This window comes from Pinus tabuliformis, chromosome 9, assembly GCF_031772625.1.
Source record: "Pinus tabuliformis cultivar Carrire ecotype Pingquan chromosome 9, CPIR1, whole genome shotgun sequence".
Taxonomy (NCBI): Eukaryota; Viridiplantae; Streptophyta; class Pinopsida; order Pinales; family Pinaceae; genus Pinus; species Pinus tabuliformis.
In genome coordinates, this window is record NC_142307.1 from 1,832,338,115 (window position 1) to 1,832,358,315 (window position 20,201).

General features: G+C 34.5%; 1 protein-coding gene across 1 annotated transcript; it reads left to right on the forward strand.

Annotated features, from left to right (window-relative positions):
• The first annotated feature begins 322 nt into the window (after positions 1-322).
• Positions 323-16,283, forward strand: LOC149156116 (cytokinin dehydrogenase 11-like). The gene is made up of 4 exons (XM_089444646.1): positions 323-534; positions 15,335-15,521; positions 15,645-15,772; positions 15,974-16,283. Exons 1-4 carry the CDS (start codon positions 323-325, stop codon positions 16,281-16,283), a joined length of 837 nt encoding a protein of 278 aa, XP_089300772.1.
• The last annotated feature ends 3,918 nt before the right edge of the window (positions 16,284-20,201 follow it).

A 20,201-nucleotide genomic window follows, 5' to 3' on the forward strand; every position in this document is an offset into this window, starting at 1 on the left:
AGATGGGAAATTGACTAGTTCAAGGGTGCCATTGGCCCATATCTTTCTAATACCAGAGCTATCTCATCAAAGTCCTAAGGTCCTAAGCCAAGCCATCCCAACATCATATGGTTCTATACAAGCAACAGGATCAACAAATGGTACGTATGTTGGTAAAGCTGGACCAACTTATGCTGCTGGGTCTACGCATGCTTAATCTACTTCTACTTGACCTAGTTCTGGTGCTAGATATGCTGCTGCTGGGTGTGGATATGGATCTGCTACTTGTGCTGGTGGTTTTAGGTAAACAACATATATTAGTGCTGGATCAATGGCTTAATCAATGACATCAACTTCTGTGGCTATATATATTGGCTCTGCTTCTAGTACATCTGGACCTCAATCTAGAACTACTAATCCTACTACGGGTAATGGATTTGGAACTGCTTCATCGACTAGATGTATCGAATCGACTTCTGCTACTGGACCTGGATCTAGATCACGATCTGGAAATAACACTACTGAATCTACTGTTGAATCTACAACTGCATCAAGGTAGCTAGCTGGGCTTGGATATGCTAGTGCTCGTTCTACTTTTCGTGCTGCTTCAATAGAATCCACTACGGTTGCTACTGGCTATGGCTCTATATATGCTACTGAGTCCACTGGGTCAACTACAAGCACTACTGCTTTTGCTCCTACTAACCTTTCTTCCGCTACTTAAACTCGCTAAATAATAGAATATGCAATTGTTGCTCCTCCTGCCTTAGCCACTGGTGGTGCCTCTCCTTGCTTTGGTGCCTCTTCTTCTTTCACTAGCTCTGTTCTACTGGGCTTTGTCCCCACCTATGTGCTTTTCTTTGCTACCTATGCTTATGCTCCCGCCTTCTCTATTGGGCGAAGTGAAGGGCCCATATTGTTGAAAAGCTTAGGCACTCTTTTCATTTTGAGAACCAGCCAGAAAGTGAACTCAATCACTAGCATCAGAACCATGCAAGGATGGTTCACCTGAAGAAGAATGGTGCGACAATAGGCTCGACCAAAATCCCACCACCCAATAAGAATCAAGGGACAGAGTCACTCACTATTCCGATGGTGAGGGTGCGTTAGTACACTCGACTGTCAAGGAGAGGGCCAGTAGGGTGAGGACCGACAGGGTGCGTAAGCATGCTCGACTGTTAAGAAGAGGGGCTCGACTACTAAGGCCGCCATCGTGAGCTTGTCGAAATCTCGACCTAAACAACCAAAAACAATAGATACCATTGCCCCCATCCTTTAGTAGTACCAATCGTTTCAAAAGAAATTGATCCAAACATAGGTCAACATCCAAAGCTAGTTGTTCATTCAGTTGACCTAAATTTGAGGCTAAGGTAGGTATTCTAGGAAGCATCACCAGCACAAATTGAAGTCGCACCACCATCAATACCATATGAACTAGTAGCTTCGATAGCTGCTGACCTAGTTGCTCCAGTAGTTGCATTTGACCGAGCAAAAGCGGAAGAATAGGCAGTTCGCAAGCAAGATCGTACCTCGAATGAATGAGCCAAAGGTAGGAGCTAGAGCATAGGTGGTATTATAGAAATAGACAAAGATTTTAGTTTCACTCACCATTGAAAACCTTGAAGCTTAGATCGTTGTAGTAAAGGCAATAGGGGGCTAACGATATTGTCCACCAGTCTTTACGCTCGCAACTATCTAACCAACTCGGTAAGGAGATCCTATCTATATAAGCTAAGGGGTTTTGCCACTCTATGAAGCAAGTGGAGCAAGGACCAGTCTTATACCATACTATTATGTCCTTCAATACAAAGACCCTGTTGGAGTCTCTACATCCATCCCTTCGAGGAGTAGTTGTAGAGGACACTTCATTTTGAGAACCACCAATGGCAATTATAGTTGCATCTGAGTCAATTCGAGCAGATTGATTGGGAGAACCTGTGAATGTGCCGGTTGATTATGCTAATGACCCTGTTTTCCCAGAATCAATTGAAGTATCACCCATTGAAATTCCCATTGAAGTTTACCTAATAGTTGCATCCTTTGAACTAGTTGTTGACCCAGAATCCATTGATCCAATTGCTTAGTCACCAGTCCCAGTTTGAGTGAGAGAGCCAGTCCCAGTAGTTGGGAGATATAAATCCCATGTCAATATAGTGAATGAAAGTTGATTCCACAATGGCAGGTGCAGAGAAAAAGGGTGTGGCCCGTTCCATATCCAGATATAGCTCGAGCAGATGTTACAGCTTCACTAATTGACTTCATTGATTGAGTCAAAGTAACGGATCCAAATCCAGCGAACCCTCGAGAAGAAATCTACGTAAAGCATATATAGTGACAGAGTCAATTTTAGATCCTCTTGATTCAAATCCAATCGAAGCAGATTCATTTGAATGAGATCGATAGCCAGAAGCAATTGGGGTTGCACTGATTCATCCATTATTTCACTTGATCCATGTCTAATAACGACTTTACCACTACCACCTCACTCAGTTCCAGTTCTATAAGTTCCAAATTGAGTATAATAACCATCTTTTCTCTTGTTAAAGTAGACTTAGAGGACTCAGTTGATCCCACAAAAGCAAGGGTTGAAGAACCAAACGTAGGGGCAGAGGCATCCTTCATCATGATTGAAAGCCTGCACCTCACCCAATAGCATTCCTTCTGGCTGGATCGAGAGAAAATCTCAGTGCTAGCTTCTATTTCACCTAGGGTTTAAGTTTTTCATTTTAGTCAATCGTCTCTCGAATCTATGACTCTATGTAAACGGTTACTAGTGGTTCCGGATCAACTGGTGAAACAACTGCTGCTATTGGGTTTCGATCTAGAAGTGATGACGAGGATGTCAGTTCAACTTCAACCGTATCAACCACTACTGATGCTTGAGCTGCTAGGGGATCTTCTGCTGGTTCAAAAGAAACAAATGAAATTGATCCTACTTGGATCTTGAGCTAGATGTTACAGATTCAGTGCTAAGTACATATACAGATAAGGAACCAACAGAGGAGTTCAAGGCAAAGGCAAAGACAGAAACAGAGGTAGAGGAGGCGGTTGACCCAATAACATCAGTGTCATAGGTGGGTCCAGTTGGAGTAGCCTAACCAGTAGTTCCATATGTTTCGACAATAGTTTAGTTCTGACAATTGGAGATGTTCTAAGTAGAGATTATTCAACATATGCGCGTTTTCTAACATCCTATGATGCTCCTAGTCAAGTTGTTCCGATATAATACCCTACTAGCGATGTTCCTTCATTCTGTGTTATAAGAGATGGGAGCAGAGGGAAATCTAGCTATAATGATCTAACTTTTCCAAGTTTTCGGCTAGGTGAGCTAGGGGAACCATTCATATGGCTTTCCATCTTCTTTCAACAGTCAAGCATCTAAATCTCCGGTGGTCAAGGTTAAGCATCCAGACACTTTCCACAAATAATCATCATCTTTGATCCTCAGTTAGCTGGTCATATGGGATATGCATTTGGATCTGCCCCTAGATAGAAGCCTACCTTGTCCACAGATTCATATACTAGCCTATAAGAACAACTTACACTACCTCCATCTAGAGGAGAACCACCTAGCGATGGATAGCCACCTAGTGATGGGGAACTACATAATAGATAGAGAACTTCCTAATGGCGAACTACCACATGAAGGAGAACGAGCCACCACATATGTTAAAGTACCACCTAGGTTTTCACTAGCATCAGGCTTGGTATTTGACAGAGATCAAATTTCCACTTAGACCTTCCTTTCACGCATTGAATATCCAGTTCTAAGACCACCTAAAGCAGAGATAAAGAGAGGCAAAGGCAATAGAGGCGGTAAAAACTGCAGCTAAGGCAGCTTCCGGACCAGGTGACCTAGTAGTGGCAGAGTCAGTAGCTTACCTTGTTGAACTACCTGAAGCACTAGGTTGGGTATGAGGTAGGATAAGTGAGTCTCAGGTAGGTGAGTAAAGGTGGGTTGTTAGAGTCAAAGAAAAGTGCAACAAGTAGGGCTCTTCCTCTCAAGCAGTTGGTATTTCTAAATCGTATCCTGGGCAAGGCTCGGCCAGAACAATAGGAATGGTGGCACCACCATTTGTCCTTCCTTTCAGTAAGTGCGATTCCTGTGAATGCTCTGCTGTATGGAAGGCGGTCGAAAACCTAGCTCTATGGGAAGCCCCGTCCGTCCAACGCTGTAAGTTTGGGGATTCCTAATTGGGGTAAGTCGTAAATCTAGGTTGGTGCTAACAATTAAGTAATGCGAGTAAAGGTAGCAATGCTGTGCCCACGGACCCCAGTAACTAAGCAAGCCTGCAACATCTAAGTTCAGATCAGTCGATCATCTATCAATTGGGTGTCCAGGGGGTTGGTAGCATGGTAAAACGTTCATCCTTCCAGCATCTAAAGGTTAAATTTACTTATTGGATGGGGGGGCTTATGGTCGATCCTGCTTGCGCATCGCAGCAATGCTATCCTTAATTAAGAAAAAGTATTTGGCCGGGTAAAGCGCCTATCTCCTCTGCCCAACAATAGCAATAGTGTCTACCCACTAACTGAGCATTCTTGGCTGAATGAATTGGTTGGTAAGGGCAGGCAACACTCTACTAAGCTCGGTAAACAAGTAATCAAGTCAAGGTTAATGGTTGGTTGATCCGTTGGTCCTTATAAGAGAAGTTCTAAGCAGTGCCTCCTAAGCAATTCATTAAGTAAGTGATATAGGTAGAACGTGTGTCTAGGTCTTTTGGTGATAGGTAGCATGCATGAAATGAAAGACCAAGTAAGGCCTATTTCCTGCAGTGGGTTCTAATGGATGAAGCATATCAAGGTTTAGCCGAACAAGGAGGTAATATGTGATACCTAGAATGGTTTATACAGGGTAACAAGAATCATTCATTTCATAGTCAATATCCTAGTGTTGTATATGGACCTAATTCCTAGTTAAAGCAAGAGGTGTGAAGCAAAACAGTTCATTCAAGAAAGTTCTAGTCGGAAGTTGAATCTGATTCCTGATCTATAGTTGTCCCTCCTAAGATTCATTCATTCTATAGAGTGGCTCCAGTGACTGGATACTGCTTACTTGCTCGGATCAATTATAGTTGCTATTGTTTCTTGATCACTAGATTGGTCACAAAAAATAGCCCACCGAGAACACCCATTTGTCGACCCACCATATGTGAGAGATTATGTTCCCCGTGTTACCACCAGATGAGAGAGAGAGAAGGACCCGTTCAATCTAGACACCATTCAATATCATACCCCATTCAATGTCATACCCATAGGGATAAAAGGCCCCACCACTGACTGTTTGACATGAGAAGGCCCCCATCGTGACAACACAGTGAAAACTCGTACCACAGGCAAGCTCATATTCATCTCTAGGGATAGCAACATCGATAAGGCCAGATACCACCTTCGGCAAGCAGCAAGTTCAATTGATCACCAAGCAGTTAGGTGTGTAACTGCATCATGTGTAACTAACGGTTTCTATGCCTCACGATGAGTGCAATCAGTGGTCTATTTTGTGAGGTGAAAAAGTTTAGGAGGTCAATCTAAGATTAGGAGGGAGAGATAGAGAAATGGGTATAAATCTAGATACGTCCAGCCGGGTATAAAGATATTCGATCTCAGGTGGCTAGATCCAGGTAACAGAGATCCATCCGGGTATAAATCTAGATCCGGATATCATAAATCGAAGTCTCGATCAGGTCGAAGGCAGCAGTAAGATCGTTGAAGTTCTCTCTCAGGGGGGGAGGTCGCAAGGTCGATCTAAGCATTTCGGGTATGTGATTTCACTGTGTGGACTGGAGGCATAACAGTGTTGTGTTGTGACCAACTGGATGTGATGATAACTGTAGGTTGAACGTTGGACGTAAGGTGAACAACAGCATAATACGCAGAGCATAATACGCAGAGATCGATGAAGCCCCTTTCAAGGTTCAGTCAATTAAGCAGTCGGTGAAGCACAAGTAGATCCAGTGGGTTATCCAGTTGCTTAGCTTTATCCAGTAGATCCAGTCATTGACCTAGCAGCAATACCAGCAGAAGCTGTTTATGTATATGATCCATAAGTATATATAGGTTTAAGCACACGTTTAAGCATCTTAACCAGATCAAGATCCATACCCATCTCCATAGTGAGATCGATATTCAGTAGCTTAAGAACTAGTTGGAATGCAGTTGTTGATGTCGATTAAGCATAAGATCTAGCTTATCCAGCATAAGTAGCATAACTAGTTGGAGTACCTGTTCCAGGTCCAGCAGCAAAGCAAGCAATCCGAAGCCAGCGATCTAATTCATCCCAGCTAGGTAAGCTAGCAATCATTCTTCTGCCCACCCCCTAGCCGCCATCTAGCCAGCAGCCACCCGCCGCCATCAATTTAGCCAGCGGCAAGCCCGCCATCAAGTTCATTGTCTCCAATTTGCAAGAGAGACCCATCCAGCCAGATTTGACCAGCCCCAGCCTGTTTGTTTCTTGGACCAGCACCTGCCAGTAATGAGCGATACAAGTAACAATTGGCCAATCAATGCCTTAACAAATTCAAAGCTAGCTCAAAAAGTGAGCGATCTAATTCATCCCATTGGTTCAATCCAACGATCCCATCCATCCTATCCAGAGAAGCAGCAATAAATGCCTCAATATGATAGATTACTCACATGTACCACCCATATGGACCAGAGTTAGGGGATTCTACTCGGAGTTACTGTATGTCGGAGACCAATCAAACTCTCTGATAGAACAAAGCATCGAGTCCACAGATATGTGATGATCGTTGTAACCAATGCAACAAGGAATATCTATCTAATATCCAACAGAATAGTCCACGACGATGGGACAACAATAATTACAATTACAACACATTCTCAATATGGTAAACACCAAAATAAAAGAAAAAAATAGTTCAACTACTTTAGCACAGATGAAAGTAAACATGAATTACAAACATGCATAGAATAATATTGCAAGTATCCACAATCTATTCATGAAGAACATGTCGACCGTAAGGCTTCTTATATTAAGTAAAAGTTTCAAGACACATGTATATAATGAACACCACTAGCTCCAATAGCGGAGCGTTGGAGCTACTCCTTGCTCCTCAAAAGAACTAGCCTATCTCTCTAATGCCTTGTGGGAGGAGCCCAGGTGAAAAGTCCCTCACTCTTATAAGGAGGGTGTATATATAACAATGATGAGGTGATTCTTCACCTTTCTTGTGACTCTTCATCTACCCTCACCGCTATTGGACATATAAGAAATCAATTATATATATATATATATATATATATATATATATATAACATTAATTTAAGTGTAATATATGGATGTGTATATGTATAAATTTATTTACCTTGTCAAATTAACTACTTTATTTTATTATTTTTAATATAAATATGATTATGATTTATGTGTGTGATGATTTTATGTTTGTTTTATGTAGGAGGTTAATTTATCAAATGAGTATGGAGAAATTTGAACACGAATGTTTTATATTGGTAGAATATTTTTAGATAAAATAGTGTATGAAAATTTTAATCATGTTTGATGTTTTTGGTGGACACTCCACCTATTACCAGGGACTAAAGAGTAAAATATGATGACACATAAGTGCTAATGAGCCCTAACTAGATAATAAATCAATTAGTATTTTTTTCAACTAGAGAAACCATGCCTCGAGTAGCTCTCAAGCATATATAGTCCTTCTCGAGATTGCACAAAATTGATCTGTGGGAACCAAACGTCACACCTAACTGTTGGACCACATCCTCAAGACTAATAAATTAGTTGTTAAGGAAAAAAAAAATTAATTTAATCAAATAGTTGTTAAAGGTAGAATCAAAAAGTCAATAAATAATAATATAATTAAAACCGTCATGAAATATTAAGTCAAAAGGTTAATAAATAATAAATAATAATTTTCTTTATTTAAATAAATAATTAAATAGAGAAAGAATATAACACAAGGAGAAGAGGTCAACCAAAAAATTTTATTAGAGGTGATATAGGATTAAGGAGAGAGAAAAGGAACCAAATAAACAAGAAGAAAATTAGGTAATTATTAGAGCTGAGAGAAAATAGGAACCAAATATACAATAAGAAAATTAGGTAATGAAAATTTGAGAAAGATGAAAAGCCAAATTGGTTGAGAGTAGATTGAATAAATTAAAAAGAAGAAAGAGAGAGAAATTAACTACAATAAATAAAGAGGAAAAAGGAGGGGGAATGAGAATTAATTAATGAGAAATGATGTGAGTGCTATCTTTAATATAAGGAAGAGTGACTTGGCCTTGGGGAGGACATGCAAAAGCAAAGGGGCATTTGGGATTGGGCACACCATGAAAGGCTTGACCAATTTGAGACGAGGTGTAGCCATTGACCTTAAAAGTTTGGGAAAGGTAGGCATTTTCCGAGGGAAAGAATTCAGGAGAAAATATTTTAATGGATCAAGAGATGTGAGTTTTGAGAATGGTGGACTTTTGGGACAAGTAGTGGTGAAAATGGGCATGGACATACCAATTGGTGTGGGTTGTGATAAATTTGATGGGTTAGGGAAGCATCATGTTTTTGGGGAAACGAGAACATAAAAGAAGAGGAGGGATTCAACATATTCAAACTTCATAGTGAATTAAATATGAGGATAAATTTTGTTGAAATAAAAGAGAGGAATTAATTTCAGTCATGTTGTGCTACCAAATAACAAAAATGTCATTAACAAAGTGAAACCAATACTTCGACTTTCTTCCAAGAATTGAGAGTTTTGGCTTGAAAAAATTTAATAAAGATAATAACAACAAAAATATAATTTTATTTTAAAAAATACTTAAATAAATAGAAATAAAAATAAAAAAATTAGGTTTATTTTTAATTTAAATTAAATATTCTACTCTATTTTTTTATTAGAATTAAAATTAAGTATAAAAATAAAATATTATAAAATGTAAAATGTTATTTTCTCTTTTAAATTATAATACCACATATATTTTTGATATGTAACAATTTATTATTTTTAATAATTTTACTAGATCACCTTAGTTCACACTATTTCACTTTATATAATTAAAAATTAAAAAATTAATTAATATTTTAGATATTACTTTATGATTAATCAATGTAAATATTTCCACCTAATCAGTTACAATTAATGTATTTTTAACTATACTCTAGTAAATTTCCCCAAAGAAGTAATACAAACTTATTAATTATACTTTTATAATGCGAACATCTATTTATATTATTTTTAAACCATAAAAGTATGCGTCTAACTAAAAGCAAAATGTGAATTCATAAAAATTCCTTATTGAAAATATAGTTTTTATTTATTATTTTTATTTGATTTAAAATAAGGGACATCAAATATTTTCACATTAATCGAAGGGCTTTGATATTTTGTCATGGGTTATAATTTTTAGCGACTAATTATATATATATATATATATATAATTGTTTAATGTTTTAGATAAACGATTATCATTTTATTATATTTATTATAGGTATGATATTACATATTTAGTTTTGTTCTGAGTTGTGTATTAATTTTTTTTATGCATTTTATCAATATTTTAAGATTAGGAATTCAATTTTCGTTATTTTTTATTATTATTTAAGTTTATTTATTTGTAATGTGATTAGTTAGGATCTTATTATGGTTTTTTAGTAGTTTCCATTTTTGTTTTTTTTTATTTTTAGATTTCTTTATTTTTTTTTCAATTTTGTTATTTTTCTTTTTTCTATTATTCTAATTTTCATGAATCTTATTTTTTTTTGTATTCTCAATTTAAGATAACTTATTATTATAATATAAGAGAGTTTCTTCCGCGTAAATCACAAGAAATTTCATTTGTTGATGCGTTTTGAACCAACACATTTGGTTCATCGTTAGGACAAGTTGAATGATCAGATCAGGCTTAGTATGATTAAATAGATAGAGCAAAAACTCCAATGGCTGTAACAACTGCATTGACACCGGGTAGATTTGACTGGATTATGGGAATAACCAGTATTTAATTACAAAATCTTAAAAGAGAACGAACCCTATTTAACCACTTATATCTATTAAAATAAATTATAACCTAAATTAATTTACATTAAAAATTAGTTATCAAAGAATTTGTATCTAAAAAGTTAGAGTAATTAATAGTTAAATATAAACATTATTAAATATATAAAAATACATAAATATCAGGATATATATAAGTCAAAGGAGCTAATTCTATATACCAATAAATAATAAATTAATTATAAATTAAATTGATCTATAATAATAGTTATAAATAGAAATTAATCGAGTAATAGAGTAAATTTAAAATAAATAAATAAAGAGAAAGTCAACCAAGTTATTAAATCTAAATGATGGAGTAGTTAGTTATAAAAGTTATAAAAATAGGGGTAATAGAAAATTGTGATAATATTTACATTTATAATATTACTAATAAAATAATCAAAAATAAATTAATTTTAATTCAAAGATTAGTTCAAAAAACAACTAGAGTAATTTAAGGTAATTTAACACACACACACACACACACATATATATATATATATATATATATATATAAACAATATTAAAAAGCTACTTAAATAGATAGAGCAATTCCTATCTTAAAAACCTTTATGAATCTCCAAATGTCATGGATAATTTGGAAACCCTTCTCACAACGAAAGAAGTTTTCTCTTTAGAAGACATTAAGTTTGGGGTTAATCGCCTCGCTAATGGGAAAGCTAAGGACATTGAAGGTTACCAAGCGGAAATCTTAAAAATTGGAGGTCCTCTCCTCATCCCCCACATCGACAAGCTTTTCAATCAAGTAGTCAAGCAAGGGTTCCCTAAACCTTGGACTGAGATCCTCAGTATCCCTATTTTTAAAAGTGGGGATACAAATAACCCCTCTAATTATCGAACAATTATGATCAGCCCTCTCTTAGCCAAGTTATATGGTAGTATTTTGGAAAAGAAGTTAAGCATATGGCTTGAAAGTGAAGGTAAGTGGGCTAAAGGCCAAGAAGGTTTCAGAAGGCATCACTCAACAACAGACCACCTTGTTACCCTTAGGATCATTCCGAAGGAATGTCGTAATGATAAATCCAATTTATTTTGTTGCTTTGTGGACTTTAGAAAGGCTTTCGATACGGTTCCTAGATATACCCTTTGGAATAGATTAGAAGAGCTAAAGGTTCCTCTTGAGTTGAGAGCTGACGCTATAAGGTTATATGAGAATGTAATTGCCAAGCTAAAGAGAAATGAGGGGTGGTCGAAAGATATCAAGTGTAACATCGAAGTTAAACAAGGTTTCCCCCTCTCCCCTACCCTATTTGGCATTTACATTGATAAGCTCGAAGGCTATTTAGAGGAAGCAGGATGTGACGACACGATCTTAGCTGGGATAGTCGTCATCCTTCTTTTTTATGTTGATGATATTGTTCTTTTGGCAAGGTGCCCATCTGATCTTGATAGGAAACTCAGGCTTCTTAAGGATTTTTGCTCTACCATGGGTATGATTGTTAACACTAACAAAACAAAAGTTATGATTATCAAATCCAAGAAGGACACTTACGCTAATTTTATGTATGACAATAATAACTTGCAGGAAGTGCATTCTTACAAGTACCTAGGAATTGATATTCATCACAAGCTCAACTGGAACCATAGCATTGAGAAAAGGATTAATGGGGGGTGGAAAGCTTATTTTGGTCTTGAAAATAATTGTAAAATAGCAAACCTCGTAGTGTGGGATAAAAAGAAGTTCCTCTTTGAAACTTTAGTCACTCCTATTATCTTATATGACTGTGAGGTTTGGGGTTGCAGCATCTCCAGAGAATCATGGAGAAAGATTGAGCAAATCCAAAAGTGTTTTATAACTTATAACCTGAAAATTAAAAGTAATACACCCTATCCTATTCTCCTTATAGAAGCAGGTCTTTCCCCTATTGAGAGCCTAGCTATGCTTAGGTTTCTGTTGTACAAGTACAAAATCAATAACATAGACGATTATAGACTTCCTAAGCTAGCTTTAAATTCTAGCCAAAACCACCTAAGGCTCAATCGAGGGTGGCATAAAGACACAAGGGCCTGGTTAAACTATTGGGATATTAACGAAAACAATGCATTGCAAAACATAAATAACATTAAAGATATTGTTACTTCTAAGTTCAAAGAAAAAATTTTATGTGAGAAAGATTTAGTAGCTAAAAGAAAATTAAGTTATTATAAGAAGGTCATCAACCCCACCCTAGAAGATCAAAGTATCTCTTTATTTTAACTAGCTCAAAGAAGAAAATTAATATAGCAAAGATTAGAATGAATTCTCATGAGCTCCATAGTGAAACAGGTTGTTGTGCAGTTCCTAAAACGCCATGGATGGAAAGGATCTGCCATATATGTCAGAATAGGAACATCAATGATGAAAACCACTTCCTCTTAGAGTGCCCCGCGTACAACCACATTAGATCTCAGTTTCACAATCTTTGTAACAACACTAACCTTCCTAGCCTTTTACAATGTCAAAATTATAGTGAGCTCGGGAGGCTTCTCTCCAAGCTTTTTGAGCATAGGAATAAAATCTTAAATCAAAATAAATAATGTGTTTCTTTAGGCCCCATAGACCATTGTTTGGTCTCAGTGGATGTTAACTACCATCATCATCATCATCATCATTAGTTAATCATACTTCTTGATTTTCGGTGATGGCATTAAAATAGTACAACATTTTATTAGTTGTTTTATTTTTGTGATGAATTTCTTGTTTTTATTATTTTTTAGTTTAATTAAACTATATTTAAGCTAGACAACAATTACTAGCTACTCTCAAGCCCTTGTTAATATTTATAGTGTTAAAACAATTAAACTTCTTATGAGAAAACAATTTTCTCATATTCCGATCAACTTTCCAAACAATAAGTCTAATAATATTTAATTTATTTAATTTTAAATATAAATATTTATAAAATATTTCTTTAATTACTCTATTTTTATTATATATTTCAAACAAATTGATAATAATTATATGTTATTTGAACATATAATTTTAAACGATTTTATAAAATTATCAATATATTTAATATATATATTTATTAACTTTCAACATAAATTATTGATAAAATTTAATCACAATATAGCATATTTAAAATATGTGAGATATTTTTATTTTATATTTCAAGTTATCTATTAATTATTTATAAGTTTTATAAATATTTATCATTATATTAAAATATAAAGGTAGCTATATTGGATGGTTAGGTAGAATGATTATTATTTCATTTCTTTATGTTCTAATATATATTACTCACATGATGTTGCTATAATGTCTTGATACATATTTGTTATAATAGTTTTGTGTTTATATGTATGGTTGTATGAGCTTCTATTCCTTTGAACACTTAAGTGAGTATATTTGTCGATTAGTTTGATACTAACACACACACACACACACACACACATATATATATATATATCTGTGTGGATGGATGTAAAAACCATGAAATCATTTATATACCAGCATAGATTCATCTTACTTTGAGATCTACAAAGTATCAAGAGAAATCAAATCTATTTGGATGCAAATATTTTTTTGAGTGCAAAAATTAAATAAACGGTTGCTTTCCACTGAGTTTGTGGTAGATGTAGAGTTCATATAATGAATTCTTTATTTTCAATTATTTTTATATAATATACATAGTCACCCTCTTCACCTTAAAATGTTAATACATTCCTACGATTTATATATCAAGTCCATATTAAATGTTAGAAGGAATTATAAACCTTCTTCACAACTTCAATTAGAAATATCTTTTTCACAAAAGTAAAATATAAGAAAAATTTTAGTAATCTGCTTTCTTTGGTTATAGATAATGTTGATGCAAAATTAACTTGGAAATTGAAGTATTTTATTGATAGACAATATTTTTTGTTTTTACTCTTTTTTTTAAAATTTGTTAGTGTAAGTATTATTTTATTATTTTTAAATGTAACATTATGTGAAAACATCTATCATGTTGTAAAATAGTTATTATTTTATTAATTTTTACTTTTCAAATGTTTATACTTGTACTTAAAAATAGATAATAAAAAAAAAAAAATCTTTAAATTACTTTATCTGTATAAAATTTATGTAAAATTAAAATACAAATTGAAGTATTTTATTAATAGTCCAAATTGATTTTCTTATTATTACTAATTTTTATTTTGTTAATTTAATATTATTTTATTATTTTTAAATGTAAAATTATATCAACATTTCCATCGTAATAACCTATAAAACACCATTCAACACTAACTACATATAATTTATATCTTCTTTATTTATATATATTTTATTTAAAAAAATTATATTTTTAAAATATTATATTTTTAAAATATTTATTATAACACTATTTTCACATTAAAAGTTTCAATTGACACATTAATTTATTATTTACTGATACTTTTTATATAATTTTATTTGTTTGTTATAACTAAAACTTAATTTTATTTTAATCAATTATATGTTTCCTAAAATTTTATATAAATACTCTCAGTGACTCAAATACATATTTAGATTAAAAGTACTCATTTTCATCTAGTGACAAAGATGTAGGACAAAGATGTAATTATCATGGTAATTTTTAAATAATAAATATATGTATTTTTATAATATTATATTTACATATAGTTTATTTTAAAATATAGTTTTAAAATTTTTATTTATAAAAATTTAAAAATGTATAAATGATCGAGATTTGAGAATTTTTTTATTGTATATATTATTTAACAATCCCTTGGATAAAATCAAGGGTTTATAAAACTTATGACATGCGCTTGCCACTTCATTCTGACTTAATTTTAGAACTTCACTTCATTATATAAATTAAATCGCTAATAAACTAAATGCCACATAAATTTTAATAGCTATTAACTTTTATCGATCATTTAATTATGTTTATAAGCATACTTATTTTGAAATAACTTTTAAAAATTTAACATCCATATAATATTCTAATATATTTTTAATAATATTTACATATAAATTAAAAATTATTTTTAAAATAATTATAATTTTTTTCTTTAAAAAAATTATTATTAAACCTATAAAATAAATTATTATTCGGATAGTAACTCAATCTTATTAAGAATTTTAAATAAAAATTTCTTGTATATCATAACATTTTCAAACTTATAAAATTTTATTTATACTTGGCATTCTTTCAATTTTATTATTTTAATTAAATAATTTCTTTCGTCTACGATTCAAAAATCTTTGTATGTATATGTGAATATCATAAGTTGAGGAATATATACCTAAAACCATTGTTTACGATGCTAATCTAAAGTGTGATATAATATGGCCTGTGCAGGCGAGATGGATAAGATTGGTGTATTGGAAGCTACGATACTTCTTGCACGACCAGGAGCTTCTCATTTCTCTGTCACCTGGCGATTGTGGTTAACGCGAATGATTCAATCAATGGCTGGCCTTCCATACCTTTTCCGCCCAATCAATCCTTCGAAACCTCTCTCATTCCATCCACAGCCGGCCCGCTGCTGTACTCTATTGAGGTTGCCCGCTACTACGACCCTGGAGTGGACATCGATAAGGTTAGTCTTTCGAAAATCTTTTATTTCACGTGTTCCCTCATCCTCTAAATTCATTACATCTACTGCATACTATTGTTCAAGGCATGTGTTAATTGCTTATCATAATTGCCTGGCTGCGTGCAGATAATCGAGTCCCTTCTTTCGAAGCTTCGCTTCATTAAGGGCTTACAGTTCAGCGCTGACCATTCATACTTCGATTTTCTCTATCGTGTACACCCCAATGAAATAGCAGAGAGAAAAAACGGTATCTGGTATGCGCCTCATGCGTGGTTGAATCTCTTCGTCCCCAAGAGAAAAATGGTAAAATTTGATTCCGACAACTTTAAAAAGATACTCAGAAAAGGAGTGGATGGATTGATGCTCGTATATCCTGTCAATGAACAATTTTTGTTTATACATGGTGTTGTAACCTAGTTATAAACTTACATGCAGATCTGTGTTGCCATGTCCAGGTGGGATTCTCGTACGTGCGCTGTTACTCCAGAGGATATCTTCTATGCCGTATCGCTCCTCCTTTTCAACAAACCTTATCCAGAGGGGCCTCCTCTGCAGGTGGTTCTGGATCAAAATAACGCTGTTCTTGAGGGTTGTAGAGAAAATCGTATCCCTGTGAAACAATATCTTCGTCGTCATAAAAATCAAAGAGAATGGGAGAAGCATTTCGGGGAACACCGGTGCAAGCGAATTGTAAAGAGAAAGAGATTTTTCGATCCAAAGGGTATCCTGGCTCCGGGACAGAATATATTTCCCAGAATATGTTAGTCTGCCATTCAATATCGAGCTCATGTATTGTATAGTAATATTCATATATTAAAACAGCAATATTACTATGTATTTAAGTGTTTGCAGTGAGAGATCTATGTTTTGGCTTTTTAAGGTATAAATCACTGCAGAGTGTAAAATTCCCAATGAGGTGAGAATTTGAATAAAAAAATTACAGAGTTGTTTAAGACATAGTGATCAAGTTTGAATAATTTTTTCTTTATAAAGTTGTTTAATATATTGTTATCAAATTTGAGTTAGAGTTCGAAAAAAATTGATTACATACATTTCTAACACTGGAAAAATTTAGTAGTATACTTTTTACTGATATTCAAATATATTATTTTTTCAATATTTAAAAAAATTAAATAAACAAATTATAACATTGAAAATGTCACAAACTCTCTTTAACAATGGTTTTAATTATAGCTTTACATTTAACTAGATAACGTATTGTGAAATTTTTTATATTTATCCACACATCCACCTACATTATAAATTGAATTGCAAACAAATTACACATTATAATGAATCATATAAGTTCCACATTAACAAAACAAAAAAAACCTTCAATTTATTTATAAAAATCAGTAACAAATTTGTTATTATATTATGTTAAACACTAAATATTAAATTGTATAATTTTGTATTTGATAAAAATCCTAATTAAAAAATTCCAACTTTAAAAAAAAATTATAAATTTTTTCTTTAAAATATTTTCATTTAAATTTAATAAATCTACATTTTATAAATTACTTAGAACACACCTTCTTACTATATTTAAAATATTTCCATTTAAATTTAATAAATCCACATATTATAAATTAGTTATAACACATCCTCCTACTCTATTTCACAAAGTCCCATTGTCTCAATAGCTTATTCTAGAGCCATTATATACATCACATAGATTACCTCACACGACTATTCTACAAATTCCCATTCTCTAATTCCCATTCTCTGAATAGCTTATTCTAAATCCATTATATACATCATATAGATTACCTCACAGGTTTCATTAAAACAGGTTGAGGAATTTTCCGTACAAAATCTCATCGTTAAGAAAGTCAACATTATTATTTATTAATGTAATTGTATGCCATATTCATGGTTCAGAAGGGGTTTCTTAGAGTAAATAGGCTACTAGATTGTTGGGTTGTGTTATATTATTTCCACAACTAGCCCCAGTAGTTGAACCAAGGGGTTAGCGTAGGCCCTGCTTCATTGCGTAGGGGTTAGTGAAGCCCCCCCTTCATTGTGCAGATGCGTAGTGGGGGTCACTTCGCCACCCCTTCGTTGCGCCGATGCACAACGAGCAGTCAGAGGGGGCCGCAACCCCCCTATACGGGGTTTGAAGGAGTAGCCCCAAGATTTGAGGGTGTAGCGTTGCACCCCCCCCCCGCCCCCCCACTAATGGGGTTTGGGGAATTTTTTTTTGGACCTTATATTAGGTGGGTGGACCTACCTATGGTTTTGAGCATGATGGTTTTCGGTACATCTGGTCAAGGAAACTACGGTTATGTTCTAATTTAGGGTTAATGGATTTGGGTTGATGGATGCTTTGGCATGTATATATATTTATTATGACATTGAATATTTGTTTTATGCGTTATGCTCTAGCCATTTTTTATTTTCTATTTTTTGGAATTCGTATGCACGTAATTTCTGTACTAGGTTAAAACCTACATGGATATTTATAATAATTAGAAATCTGTTTTGCTTTTAATATATTAATGCACTAACTTAATATCCAGTATACCAACCAAATTGAAAAATCTAATTTTTTAACTATTTTTTTTGGTGGTACCACTAAATTTCGTAATTATGGTTTAATATAGTTTATGCATTTCTTTTATTAATATTTAACATTAGAATTTTTTTTAAACATTTTTTTTTCTAAATAAAATTATTCTCTTAACATGAAAGGGGTACAATTACATCTAGATCGTAGTAAAAAACAACTGCCCTGTAGGAGCGACAGAGAAAAGCAGAGCCACTGTCCATGGCAGAGAGCTTAGCTGAGAACAGGAATTCAAATCCCACGCAGGGAGCAAGTATTGACCTCCTGACTGTGCTTACAAAAATCTAAAGAAACATGCAGATTGAACCATATCTTGCAGGTGTGGATCCATTTATCCACATGAACCAAAAAAATATCGATATTATGGGCCACATTACAAGTGATAGGAGCAACAGAGAGAGATCTACACATCTGGATTCCCTTCCACAATTCTGCACCAACCAAACTCAGGAAGTTCCGTGGCACAAGTCGCTTCAAATTCATCCCTGGAACGAGCCACATCAAGTTCATCCCTAGTGCGAGCAGCAACAACATCGGAAGGACCAGGAGCCATTTCCATCACCATGTCCAAGGAAAAGTGAACAGGAATCTTTGGAACCTGCACAGTGAGAGGATTCGGCGCAGAGACAGAAGCAGGGCCCTCTTGTTGGGCACTGGACTCGCCCACCTATTCGGCTTCTTCATGAAAGATCACTGAGATGTGGGCCATTATTCTTGGTTGAATCTGAGTGCAATTGAAAGAGAAAATCACAGAGCCAAAGGAGGGAGAGGGCGAGGAGTCGGGAGGATGGTAGCTGGGAAGTTGGACGTGCCTTCTCCCACTGCGAGTGTGGGGATAATGACCGGCAGTAAGGTCACTGGATAGAGATGGAGAAGTGGAGCTCGTGTTGGAGGGCACATGCCGAGGAGTTCCCCTTCGGCTCCTCATCCTATGGTGCAGATGGGGCATCAGACAAAACACATCAACTATATCAAAACAATGCAGCAACTCTATCAAAACAGGACTTCTCACTCACCGCCACCGAGCTTAGGCAGATTAAGAAAGCTTCCAAACAAAGGCAGGAGACCTACAGCAGACACTGGGGAAGAAATCGGGGCTGCTTCTCGAGATTACCTCAGTAGAACCAGACCCACAGGGTGACAGACCAAGACAAACTATAATCAGACCAAAGCACCAGCAACTCCAAAACATTCCCATAACTGAACCTGTATTTATCATTCTCCATCTTGCCTCGAATGGAACCCATTATAACTGCTGCATTGATTAGAGCCGAGGCATCACTCAGTTCATAGCGTGCGAAGGCAGTAAGGAAATCGACGGACAGGCTGTGCAGATCAAAGCCACCTGAAGTGAAACCAATGCGCCTAGCGATCCCCGAATGCCAGAGTTTAATATGCGCCAGTTGATATGCCATGTGGTACAGGGCAGGCAGGTGTCGTTGCACCTCGCCCCACCCCTGTCCCATCACTTGATCCCTCTTGCTAGTCACGTGCATCAGGGGTAAACATTTCATTTATTAATCATATTATATACATACATTTTTTAAGTTATTAATATTTTTTTAAATATAAATTAAAATTGTAATAATTTATTTATGATTTAATTAATTATTATTATTTTAAAAGTTATAGATAATTTTATATTAACCATTTGAATGAATTTCTTAATATAAATTTAAGTATTTTAGTATGATATATATATATATATATATATATATGATTTTTCTTCTATATAAATATCTCTCTCTCTCTCTCTCTCTCTCTCTCTCTCTCTCTCTCTCTCTATATATATATATATATATATAGGTAATGAAATTGATACTACATAAATTAGTTAATATTGATATTCAAATAATTTATTTAAATTTTATATTAAAATATAAATTAATTTGATAGGACTCGTTAGCTAAAGAAGCTATAGTGGCTAAGGGGCTACTCTATGAAAGATTTGATATGTTCCACAGATCGATTGAAGCCTACCAATTCTGTTCGCTTGAATTGTTTCATCTGCATATCATAGGGGATCTTAACAACTGCTTCAAATATGGTATGAGGAAGCACGGACTGTGGAACCTCAATATCCACAGGTTTTTTTTCCAAGTGACAATTGGCACATA